This window comes from Bufo gargarizans, chromosome 4, assembly GCF_014858855.1.
Source record: "Bufo gargarizans isolate SCDJY-AF-19 chromosome 4, ASM1485885v1, whole genome shotgun sequence".
In the NCBI taxonomy this organism is placed as follows: domain Eukaryota; kingdom Metazoa; phylum Chordata; class Amphibia; order Anura; family Bufonidae; genus Bufo; species Bufo gargarizans.
In genome coordinates this window covers 6501089-6514571 of record NC_058083.1, presented here as the reverse complement: position 1 = coordinate 6514571, position 13483 = coordinate 6501089, and the positions used below count along the sequence as shown (strand labels likewise).

General features: G+C 44.8%; 1 protein-coding gene across 1 annotated transcript in view; it reads left to right on the top strand.

The window, feature by feature from the left end:
* The window catches only part of TNFRSF21 (TNF receptor superfamily member 21), an 83630-nt gene that overhangs the window by 24000 nt on the left and 46147 nt on the right, over positions 1–13483 (top strand). The window contains exons 2-3 of the mRNA XM_044290312.1: positions 1467–2073; positions 5634–6068. Coding sequence (XP_044146247.1) covers positions 1467–2073; positions 5634–6068 — 1042 coding nt within the window. The remainder of the gene's footprint in view (positions 1–1466; positions 2074–5633; positions 6069–13483) is intronic.

Sequence of the window (13483 nt, the reverse complement as noted above, 5' to 3'; positions counted from 1 at the left end):
CCCCATTTTTACTTTTAAAGAGGTATTTTGATTGGAACATGTCCGGTCCGACTGCTGGGACCTCCACTCATCACTGGAACAGGGATCCCATGAGGCCTAGGGAATGCCAGAGATGGAAGAGCACAGTGTTCACCCTTTTCTGGCAGTTCCATAGAGATGGAGTTCTTTAGCTGAGACAACCCCTTTAAGGACTTCTCAGTCAAGGAAGACCTTCCAGTAGCTGTGTACCTTTATTACGGAGAATTCCTGTCTTATTTTCACATAAGGTTAAGTCATCCTTCAGGAATGCATCTCGTTACTCATTCACAGTGTTCCTGTAATTCGTGGGGTTATCACTGCTCCTGGCAGGAAACAGTAGGCTACGACGCAAAAAGCCGGTGACAACGTGTGTTTATGGAAAATCTGTCGACTTATTCACAAGCTTTAATCATAAGCTAAACCAGTTGTATCTCATGATTTATTTGCCTCTTCCATCACTGCCAATGAAATACCCATCGGCTTAATAGAAACTGAAAAAAACAGGAAGTGCTAGATAAAGGGATACCTAAATCTTTCCGGTTCCTGATATATTAGTTTTGATATTCTCAATTATGAGAGGTCCTTTGGTAGAATAGAGAAAAATGGGCCTCAAAAAATTAAATCTGGCATCATCTTTTTAATGCAGAACAGTCACAGGACACCAGTCTCTAAATAGGTAGGGTCCCACCCTCTAAGACCCTACAGATGCACTGGGAACGTCTAGGGTTAGAGTACCCCTTTTAAAGGGATTATCCTGTAAATAATAAAAAAAATTGAAATTGCGCATCATATAGTACACAACAATCCCTTTCTAACAAAGCTAGAACCAGACCTCACATGGATCCAGATATCTCCACATTCATTGCTCCAGTTGATATACTAGGCTGCAGTTCAGGCGATGTGTCCTTTCTGGTGTGCCTCTCTCCCTATCACAGCACAGGGGGGTGGTCCGTTTTGCTGTAGCTCTCTCCCTGTCGCAGCTCATGGTATGTGTCCTTTCAGCTGCAGCTCTATCTCTGTAACGGTCACGGCTTCAAACAGTAGATAGTGCAGGTGGCAGTTCAAGGATGGGACTGAACATGTGCGACCACCTCACTTAAGTGGACAGAAGTAAGAAGAAGAACAAACAGCAGGTGGCGCTATATGTAGATGCATTTTATTGAATAAATTGGTGGCAATACTAAATTGTTAATTACATGCATCTACAAAAATATTTGGATACAGGTGCTGGTTTGAAAAATGAAGAATATTTTTCAGGGGACAATCCCTTTTAAGTGTTACAAGTGATGGTTTGAACAGACTGTATACTTAGCCCAAGGCTTTACTAGTTGATGTTATTAATTAATTTTGATGGACTCATTACATATAAAGTAAGAAATCTTTTGTACGTTTCGGTCAGTTCGGTATTCCCATATAATGAAACATTTTTCTTCTCTTTTCCTTTTCAGATTCTGCTTTTTCATCTTGAACCCATGGGAGCTGAGTCGGTGCTTTCTGATAAAAAGACAATTCTACCATCTGGGAAGTATTTGTATACCAATCCTGTGTCGAAGATAAATGTAACATGTGACAAATGTCCAGCTGGCACATACGTGTCCAAACATTGTACCCAGTTTGCCCTTCGAGAGTGTAGCCCTTGCCCCAATGGCACCTTCACAAGACACGAGAATGGGAATGACAGGTGTCATAATTGTAGTCCACCATGTGAACCACCCATGGTGGTGAAAATGCCTTGTTCTGCCTTGTCTGACCGTGAGTGCTCATGCCCATCTGCAACATACCTCCTCAATGGTACCTGTGTCAATCACACCATGTGCCCCATAGGATGGGGTGTGAGGAAAAAGGGAAGTGAGACTGAAAATGTCAAATGTAAGACATGTGCCCACGGTACTTATTCTGACGTGCCTTCAAGTACTTTGAGATGTAAGACCCATACCAACTGCTCAGCTCTGGGCCTGATGGTCCTGAAGCCTGGTACAAATGACCGAGACAATATATGTGGACCTCTCCCTTCATCCCCATCCAAAGATTTCTATTCACTACCCGCTGAATATGGTAAGTCGTGTATGATCAAGTTCACTTAAGAACTGCAGGTCTTTATTGGTTATTTTATCTCCAGTATCTGTGTATTTTTCTAGAACATTCTCAATGTTCTTTTTCCTTGTTTGGTATATCTCATCTCTTTTCTGACTCTCTGCCCTTCATGATATGATCCTATGACTTGTTCCACAACTCCTCTTCCTCAGCACCCTTACTTCTTGGCCATTTCTCCCTGATCTATTCCTGTGCCTCATAATTTTGACCTATTTACAGATCTCCCTCTTCACCTCATTCCTTAGACATGACCCTCTGTGCCTCTTGCACCAAGACTGAATCCTCTGTGCCTTTATGCCCTAGACCTATCCCACTGTACTTATACCCTAGACCTATGTCTCTGTGCTTATCCTTCAGACATTTGCCTCTGTATTCTTCCCTTAGACCTGTTTCTCAGTGGCCTTCACCCTTTGACCTGTGCCTCTGTGGCCTCTTCTCCTAGATCCACCCCTCTGTGGCCTCTTCTCCTAGATCCACCCCTCTGTGGCCTCTTCTCCTAGATCCACCCCTCTGTGGCCTCTTCTCCTAGATCCACCCCTCTGTGGCCTCTTCTCCTAGATCCACCCCTCTGTGGCCTCTTCTCCTAGATCCACCCCTCTGTGGCCTCTTCCCCCTAGATCCACCCCTCTGTGGCCTCTTCCCCTAGATCCAACTCCTTCCCTATTTGTCGTCTTACTTATTCTAGATATGCCTCACTGCTCACAGTTGCACTTATACTTTTATATTTCAGTTCTACAAAATGAAACCTTACATTTGCACTGCTCCCAGAGTGGTGCACCTATTTAGTGATCTGCGGGGAAGGTCTTGGCGCTTCTTTACCTCTCCTCTTCATGTTAGCATTCTTCTCTACAGATACTGCTTGCTGATTTGCCTAGCAAATCGTGATTGGAAATGTAGGTAGACTGCACAGATCAATGTGACCAGGAGGTTTTTGAGATTTTTTGCTGGTGTTGTTGGATTAGATTTAATCCTTCCATGTGTATCTTTTTCCAAATTATTCTGTATCCTGAAGACCAGGGGTAGACAAATTACTGTAGACTTTATGAGCAGGAGCAGAAAGCAGGAGTTGATCCAAAAAGGACTATACAATTTACTGAAAAACTGCTAGTTCTCATCCCTTTTGGATACACTTCTGTATTTGGCTCAAAAACTGAATGTATGATTCCAGCCTAAGAGTTGTCCCATCTGGAAATTTAGACATTTCTTCAGTGCATTTGTTTTGGCTTTTTTTCGGAACTCCTCCATTCGCGGTCACAGAAGACCTTGCCCAGTTCTCGAGTAAGGATAGGGATCCTAACTTCTGAGACCTGCTACCAGACGTTTATGGCACGTCCTGTGGATATTGTGACCTCTGAGTCCATTCCTGGAGACCTCTTTAGGAGTAGCTTAATTTTTCATTCAGTTGCCTCATCAACGAGACCACCCTGTCCGAGACCGCATCTCCCACTGACAAATTGTCACCTCTCCTGACATGCCTGTTTTAATAGCTTCATGCATTCCCCATGTAATAACAACAATACTGGAGCATCTATTCTTATGGCTCTATGTTGTGCCATTCCTTTATTATTTCTACTAGAAGTTAGGAATGAATTGCTAGCAGTCTGCAGTAAGGGTACAGAGGGGAGGTAACAAGTTGGGGGGGGGGGGGGGGGGTGTCCCTGCACAGTCTGACTATCCAATCAGTGCTGCCATTGTCAGACTGTGCAGAGACACACACCCAACGTGTTACCTCCCCTTTGTACCCTTACTGCAGACTGCTAGCAATTCATTCATAACTTCTAGTAGAAATAATAAAGGAATGGAACAACATGCATACATAAGAATAGATGCTCCAGAATTGTTAGTATGTGGGGAATGCATGAAGCTAATAAAACAGGCATGTCAGGGGAGGCTTTATTGATGTAGCAGTGCCACAATGATTTGTATTTACTGCCGCAGCCTGGAGGACGTCTTTGGGTGTTTTTTATATGGACCACAAAGATTTTGATGTCCTGACATGTCTGCTTTAGTAAATTCCTTAAAGGGCATCTGTCAGCAGTTTTGTACCTAATGAAACTGCCTGACAGACTGAAGACATCTGTGTTGGTCCCATGTTTATATGTGCCCTCATTGTTGAGAACAATTATGTTTTTAATATATACAAATGAGCCTTTAGGACCAATGCCAATGATGGTGTTGCCTTTACACCTAGAGGCTCTGCTCTCTCTGCAACAGCCGCGCCCTCTGCACAGTCAAGGGCCAAGCAGTGACTATATTATCACGTCTGACCCTATCAATCAAAGCGGAGAGGACACAGCAGTTGCAGAGAGAGCAGAGCCTCTAGGTGTGACGGCAACGCCCCCGTTGCTCCTAGAGGCTCATTTGAATATAATAAAACATCATTTTTCTCAGCAATGCGGGCACATATGAACATGGGACTAACACAGATGCCTTCAGCTGCGAAGCGCACATGCAACAGGTCAACCAGTGTCATAGGTACAAATCTGCTGACAGATGCCCTTTAAAAAGTAATAGGTTCGGTCTGGTCTTTTCTTAGAAGTCTACTTTGTGCCATTCTTCTGTTATGCTCCTGGAAACCTATGTTTGAATAAATTGATAACTGGATATTACCATTCCCTTTGTCAGTGCCGTGTCCCCAGTGCTGACACTGTCAGAGTATCTAGCGGCTCACCCGAAAAATAGAGAAAATGGTAATCAGTAGTTTCCACATCATACTAAACTGGAACTAAACCTAAAATGTAGTGTTGTGTGAGATTTCAAGAGAAAAATTCTCAGAGCGGGGCCAAAGGACTGTGATTTCTCTGTAGAGCCCTTTCATTCTGGAAACCGGCTGTGATCTGCAATCAGGCTTCTTCCAATGTAATCTTCTTCTCCCATGTGTCTATCCCATATCTGAAGGTCATTTGGACTAGACTTCCCCTTTTAATGTCTTCTCAGGTAAACTGAGGCAAAACCAACATAACTATTAATCTGGATTATTCTGGTTTATTTGCGAAATCCACCAGTCATTAATTCTGCCCAGGTAATTAGGAAGTTCTGAGAAGGTTTTGTGCCAGATGGATGGCTAATGTTTAAAATGGCAGGCTAAGGGAGGTAAGGTTTCCAGGTTTGTTCCTACACAAAGGTTTACTTCATCTGCACTTTCCTTTCTTGATGTTCACTTCTGGGTTTTCCTAAATTTTCCGAGCAGCAGGTGTGTGGTTGAGCGACCACTTGTCTGAGCGGGTTGAAGTTGTGGACTCCTGCCAGAATAAACATGTGAGGTCATAGAGGAGTTTGACAAAAGGGGTTGTATGTGAAGTCAGTTTTGCTAAAATTAGGTATGTTCACCATGCCAGATCATTCATGGCTTTCCGTAAGGAGCTGTCACCTGGAGGTAGGTCTTTCTGCAAATTCAGATATTCAAGGATTCAGAGCTTAAAACTTCACTTCTGCTTTTAGCAGTGTAGGACTCAGAATGTCCCTGGGATGTTAGTCACGTGTCTGTATTCCCATATTGTCTTCTTCTCCTTGTCTTGCAGAGCCGACAGATGTTTACAACAATACTGAAAAGAATGAAACGGAATACTTGAACATAACGGAAGATCAGGGCATGGGACACCAGCTGCAGACTCCAGGCAGAAGGCCTCCACAGATGGCAGGTGATCTTCAGCAACCTGGAGTATCAGGAAACAACGATGAAGGACTCAATACCATTTATAAGACCACTAGAAGGGGACCTCCTCGTCAAGTTCCCCACCACTTTGACATCAACGAGCACCTACCTTGGATGATTGTACTTTTTCTTCTGCTGGTACTAGTGATCATTGTGGTTTGCAGTGTCCGGAAGAGTTCCCGCACGCTCAAAAAAGGACCAAAGCAGGACCCGAGCTCCATTGTGGAAAAAGCCGGCTTCAAGAAGTCTACGGCATTGACCCAGAACAGGGAGAAGTGGATCTACTACTGCAATGGGCATGGTGAGTAGTATGACAACTGTCTTTTTCTGGATGGTCTTGGTCTTGATTGGTGGCAAAGTATTAGCCCTCCATTGGTTAAGGCTTTTTGCATAGGTGCTGCTCATATGGTGCCAAAGCCGTTCAAGAAATGGAACATGCCTCCTCAAACTAGGAACCCATAGGGAGGGAATATGGAGGTCAGCATGGAGGTGTTTTAGGTCCTCCATGAAAGCTCCAGGTACTGAACGACACGAGGTGCCTTCTAATTGTAGCCTAAGTTGTCCCTTGCTTGTAGGGTAGGATGTGCCATGATCCTATAGACGACAGGAACCCCCAACTTTGATTTGTAAGGGGACATGTTTAGACTATATAGGGCCAGTTTCTCAAACTTGTACGAAGAATGGGGGTCCTAAACTTGTTCCAGAGGAGTTTGAAAGGAGTGGTGGGACTTTCGGGGATGTCAAGTACAGTGCTTGACTATCTTCCTCATTCTATAACCTTTGAATGGAGTGGCAGGATGCATACGTGACCACCACTCTATTCTAGCGATCGGTGGGGCCCAAGTGATCATTTATTACCTATCCTGCGAGCAAGTGGTGGGATAACCCATTTAAGGTCAGGGTATGGATGCTTCTTAGGTCTTGAGGACCTTGGGAGCCAAGTAGACCATTCCAAGAGCCAGTGTGACCCTGTAAACGATAGACCATTTCTAGAGGTGATGCCCACCAACCTATGGTTTAGATTGCTTAGAGATGTAATCCATCTACATTTAGTCTCCGAAAAATCTGAAATGTGGCATGACATGGCTGCTTCCAAGCTTCACGGTGACAGCCCAGCTTTGTCAGGTTGTCTGGTTTCTATAGCAACTGGATTGTTAAGAAGTTACTGTCATATACGGTTGCCAGGCAGCTCTTTCCCAAGCAACCTGTCTGTCTCCGGTTTCTCATATCTTGAACTGAAATACTGAATAGACTAAAGATGGTAAAGAAGAAGCGAGAAGGCTTGAAACCATGACGTTCTCTATCACGAACTTCTAATAAAAGGAGTTTTCCAGAATTTTCTTTTGGTAGCCTGTGCTTAGGCTAGTCCATTAATGTATCATTGGTTAGAGGAGAGGAGATGTAGGAGACTTATTAAAGGAACCCCCCCGGGGCCAAACTGATGTTCAGTTGAGGGAAGGAGGGGTTCATGACAGAGTCAGAGTTTACTAATCTTTGTCATGCTCCACCTCCTCCCCTTTTGCATTGAGTGAGCTATTTTTTTTAAATTAAATTTAATTTATTTTAGAAGTCTTTGAAATATGTCCTCCCAGTTCTCATGAATTATAGGAATCAACATATTTTTCAGTATAGGGGGCAGTCTCTGCACAGAATTCACATTGCAGAGAATAACACTCTTTGTAAATTAATTTTTTCTGTTCATTATACACCCCGAACCATAAAGATAATATATGTCGTAGTGAATACCAAACCAAAAGTGCAACACCCATATAATGATTCACAATGTACCACACAATTATAACATTGTGCAATAAAAAGAGGAACCCAAGTTACACATGTACATAGGGATATAAGTCACAGGTAAATGGTGAGAAGATCATCCAAAAAATAAATAAAATTACAAACATAAGAAATACGGTAGATATGTAAACCTATAGTAACTAGTAATACATAGATATCCATCTGCGGCACAGCTCTCCAGCCGTTGCGTGCAGGGGGTTTTGTCCGGCCGAATGCCGGGGAGTGGCCGGATCTCATTATAGTCGGTGGGTTCCTGCGGGCAGATGGCACTATCCGGCAATTCTGGATCCGGAGAACTCTCTGCTGGAACAGCCTTCCTGGAAAGCTGTGCCGCAGATGTCAAAATGCCCTCACCCCCCTGACACGTGTTTTACCATAGTTTCTTCCAGAGGAATGATGATTTATTTTTTATTATGTTTGTAATTTTATTACTTTATTTTTTTAGATGATTTGAACATTTAGCAATTTTATTGCATGTGATTTGCAGAATACACTCACCTAAAGAATTATTAGGAACACCTGTTCTATTTCTCATTAATGCGATTATCTAGTCAACCATTCACATGGCAGTTGCTTCAATGCATGTAGGGTTGTGGTCCTGGTCAAGACAATCTCCTGAACTCCAAACTGAATGTCAGAATGGGAAAGTAAGGTGGGCTACAAGAGCAGAAGACCCCACTGGGTACCACTTATCTCCACTACAAATAGGAAAAAGAGGCTACAATTTGCACGAGCTCACCAAAATTGGACTGTTGAAGACTGGAAAAATGTTGCCTGGTCTGATGAGTCTCGATTTCTGTTGAGACATTCAAATGGTAGAGTCCGAATTTGGCGTAAACAGAATGAGAACATTGTATCCATCATGCCTTGTTACCACTGTGCAGGCTGGTGGTGGTGGTGTAATGGTGTAGGGGATGTTTTCTGGGCACACTTTAGGCCCCTTAGTGCCAATTGGCCATCGTTTAAATGCCACGGGCTACCTGAGCATTGTTTCTGACCATGTCCATCCCTTCATGACCACCATGTACCCATCCTCTGATGGCTACTTCCAGCAGGATAATGCACCATGTCACAAAGCTCAAATCATTTCAAATTGGTTTCTTGAACATGACAATGAGTTCACTGTACTAAAATGGCCCCACAGTCACCAGATCTCAACCCAATAGAGCATCTTTGGGATGTGGGGAACGGGAGCTTCGTGCCCTGGATGTGCATCCCTCAAATCTCCATCAACTGCAAGATGCTATACTATCAATATGGGCCAACATTTGTAAAGAATGCTATCAGCACCTTGTTGAATCAATGCCACGTAGAATTAAGGCAGTTCTGAAGGCAAAAGGGGGTCCAACACCGTATTAGTATGGTGTTCCTAATAATTCTTTAGGTGTGTGTGTGTGTGTGTGTATGTGTATGTGTGTGTGTGTGTGTATATATATATATATATATATATATATATATATATTTTGCTTCATTTTATAACTGTGTGGTACTTTGGGAATCATTATATAGGTGTTGTGCTTTTCCCGTTAATTGCCTGACACCATGTGTTGCGTTCATTAGCGAGGTGCGATGACAGCAGACCGCCAACTGCTTTATAATTGATCTATTAACCTGGAATGACTGTAAATGTGTAACTGATGACATCATGAGACGACGGAGGCAGCAGCTAACGGGACCCAGGTATACGCCATGTGATGGTCGCCCCAGTTCGGCTCAGCGTAGCTACTGATTCCTAATTAGTTTGGTGGCGGATGTCTCCAGCGTTGCTCACATTGGGCGTGGGAACTGCAGAAATCAACATTTGAGTCTTCTCTACTTAAAGGGGTATTCTCACCACAGACATGGCTGACGTATTGCTTGGACATGCCATACATTGCCCTTCGGCCGGGGTTTGCTGTTTGCCACCTTTGTCTTCAGTTGGATCGGCTCATCCGCATGGACAACCATCGCGGTCAGGGGCCACCCGGAGATAAAGTGTAACAGTGGTCCTAGCATAACGCCGCCAATGTCTACAAAGAGACGGTTTCTTTGTCAGTGAGAAAAGCGCAATGTGATAGGTGTGTGAATACCGCGGTCACCATTCATAGGACATATCAAAGCTGCAGGAAGGCGCTTGCATGGAGTTACATTAGTTGTACAGATGGATATGGATGCAGAGATTCTACCACTTGCAAAATGTTATGATGGCGCTCCTCTATCTTCTATGACAGCTGTAACTTGGCTTAGGCCTCCTTTACATTTCCGTTTTTCACGGACGTGTGCTGTCCACATCATCCACGGAATGCGCACATACCCATTGACTTTAATGTGTCTTTTCACACATCAGTATTTTTCTTTTTTTACCGACTGAGTCAGTGAAAATATCACCGAGACCTGCACTACTTTTGGTTCTTGATGCGGACCGGACGCGCCCATTATAGTCTAGGGGTCCGTGTAAAAACACAGACTCAACACGAATGACGCACACCTTAACGGATGACACGCAGATTTTTATTAAATTTTTTACACCGTTGTTAAACGGACACGTAAATGTGAACGAGGCCTCAGGCAGGGTGCTGGTTCTCGTAAGAGACCAGTCCTGTATGGGGACTTTCTGGAAGTGCTCCATGGGAAATGAATATCCAAGAAGAATTTTCTCGCCAGCGCCATCTATTGGACGAGGCTCCCAGTGAGCTAAAATCCGACTTTCCAACCAGCCTTGGGATTTGACAAGGGAATATGGCCAAGCCTAGTGTACTTCCAGTAAGTCTCATCTTTAAGGAGATCCAGCACCCCCGCCTAAGCCGCCTTTAAGGCATCGCACTTAGCCAGCCAGAATCCTACTCCGTACCGATGAGGGCCACTCCCCCCGAAACGGCTGTCTACAGATGGATATCTGGCCTGGCTATATTCACTTGTCCAATCCCAAGGCTTGTCGGAAAGTCTGATATTGACTCATAGGGAGCCACTTCCAATAGGTGGCGCCGGTGAGATGGTTCTCCTTTTGGGGAGGTACCTCTTTGCATACAGCTCTAACATAAGAGTACCAGGCGTTCATGGACACGGGGTGGGGCTGATTATGTTAGAGGACCTCTCTCTGTGCGGTCTATTGTCCACGCACAAAGCGCGCCTCTGAAAGCGTTACTATTTTGGAGCTGTTAGAATAAGTGGGCAATTTTTAAAAAAATAGAATCCGGTCTGTGGTTACCATGGCGATGGCAGGCGGTCGTCCGTTTGCCGGCACAGATTGTCTGTACGTCTGGAAAAGAGGTCCCTTGTAGAACATATGTATCGGCCATTGTGTACTAACCCCTTACAGCGATGAATCCCCCTGCAGGGGGGTGAGCGTTAACCCTTTGCACAACAGCAAAAGAAACTAAAATGACAGTCCTCGTTTATGAATAGAATGCTGGGACAACAGTGGAGACTGACTGTGACACAGGTAGAGCTGTAGATGAGTCGTGGGAGGAAAGTTAGCAAGTGAATGGGGCTGAGCTGCAATTCACTGCACAGAAAAAAATAAGAAGGCGGCGCAGGGTTATTACAGAACTGTGACCCCTTCATTCTCAGGATCGGTGGGGGGGGTCCCATATCCTAGCAATATTACATTACTTTATAAGAAGACCCCCTTCTGTTCTCTGTATTATTATTGTACGCAGTGTTGTGTTTCAGTTTGTCAACATTTTTCAACATCTCTGCTTGCTGTCAGAGAAACGTTATGTACAAAGGCCTTGAACCTGTACAAAGCTGGGTTTCCGTGCGGAGGCCGTACCTTCACTCACCTCCGGGGATCAGTGGGCACATGACTGTGAAGGTAATGCTTCCGTCAACCCAAATTTGTGCACCCATCGGTTGCCTCCGTCTGGTGAGGTTGCAGCCGCCTCACCCTTAGGCCTCATGCACACGATCCGCAAAAAATACGGATGATGTCCGTGTGTATAACTTCTTTTGTGGAACAGAACAGCTGGCCCCTAATAGAACAGTCCTATCCTTGTCCGTAATGTGGACATGTGGACAAGAATAGGACATGTTATGTTTTTTTTTGAGAAACGAAATGCACACAGAGTAACTTCAGTTTTTTTTTGCGTACCCATTGAAATGAATGGTTCCGCATACGGTCCGCAAAAAAAAACAAAAAAAAAAAAAAAAAAAACGGAGTTGACACGGAAAAAAAATACATTTGTCTGCATGAGCCCTTTAGAGCTGAAAATTTTACCTTCGCTGAAACACTGTAGCAAACTCCCAGTGATACGTGATATGTACTGCTGCTCATAGAGGAATTGCTTAAACTGTAATAGCAGCAAACCCTCAGCTGCGATAAAACATTTGACTGTATTGTGTTTGAACAGGGATTCACAGCTGAGGGTTTGCTACAGTTATACCCACTTTAGGCATGCTTGAATTCTCTGACTGCAAGCAGAGATCTTTATAATGGCGAGAAAGGGATCTGTAAAGTATATCTGACAGTAGGCAAGCTTTAAAATGTGACTTTTTCTATCGGAGGGGGGTAAGAACTCCGGAGTGAGCCGGCTGCCCAGCTGGTACCTGTTGTGCCCGCAGGGTACCGGGATTGAAGATTAATCTGAACGGAGCTGGAGACGTCCCCTCCATCCTCTTATTAGCAGAGAGTTGTGTTTGTCTCTGGGTTTATCGTGTGTAACGGGTAGAACTTAAGATTCGTCAGTGCCCGGGGGCCAGGGCTTTGCGATTTGCTGAGTACATGTGTGGTGTGGATGGAACAGGCCTGAACCAGCTGCCCGGGCCCCTGGAGGTGGGTGTACGTAGCTATTTAGAGGTCACAGATGGAGGGGCCACATGACTCAGAATCCCAGGAAATTCCCAGGGACTTCAGTAGAATGCTGCCTTCTGCTCTGCATCCCATTACATGGCGTATAGACTCGCCTCTGTCTTTCTACTATGTGCAAGATCTCCGCTTGCTTTTACAAATCTCGCCCACGTGCTGCAAACAGAAAAACAAGTGTGTTGCAAATTTGACCACGATCGGCGGTGGACCTGCAGCAACGTAACAAATACAGATTTTTCTGCCAAGTGTATAATTACCCTTGTAGTCGTAATACGGAGCCACAAGCCCCCTGGACCCTAGAATGATGCAACACGCCACATTATTTCTGTACTGTCTGGCCTATAGATTTCTGTGAATGCCATATTGTAGATCTGTGCAGCATGGACCCGTAATACCGCTGTGTGCCAAGCCCAGGACAGGAGAGAGCTTTGTGCTGCTGCGCTTTTTAGATCGCAACTGATACACTGAAACAAACTCGGAGCTGTGTCAGCAGCACATTCACCATTGCAAGGGTTTAGCCTCTGGAGGTGAACGTAAAAAGTCTCCATTCACTCACAGCAAGCAGAGATTTTTAAACTGAAGCCTGAAATGTGTTGCCCACACAGTAAGCAGCCAGCAGTGCCACTTGATGGGACGCGATGCCGGAACGCTGTGATATTACGGCTGGCACCCATCTCCCCCAGTATAACCTCAGTCTGTGGCGGTGCAGTGTAATGCAGATTGTTGCATCAGCCGCAGCGCTCGCAGTGATCAGACCATTACTGATGAGGAGCGCTCGCAGTGATCAGACCATTACTGATGAGGAGCGCTCGCAGTGATCAGACCATTACTGATGAGGAGCGCTCGGCTCACGTCTTGCTGTGACATTTGCAGTTTGTTTTTTTTCCTTCAAGGCGTCCAATAAATCAAGCAGTTTGGCTGAAACCTTAACCCTGGGTTCAGACCTGAGCGCTCTGTATGCGCGATTGTACGGGCGTTTACAATCGCGCATAGAGACTGGCGTTCACACATTGTCGCGCGTTCCCGAATATCTATGTGCGGGAATGCGCGACAAACGCCCAAAAAAAAGCTCAAGCACTTGTTTGAGCGTCGGGCGTTTTACAGCGCGATCGTACGCGCTGTAAAACGCCCAG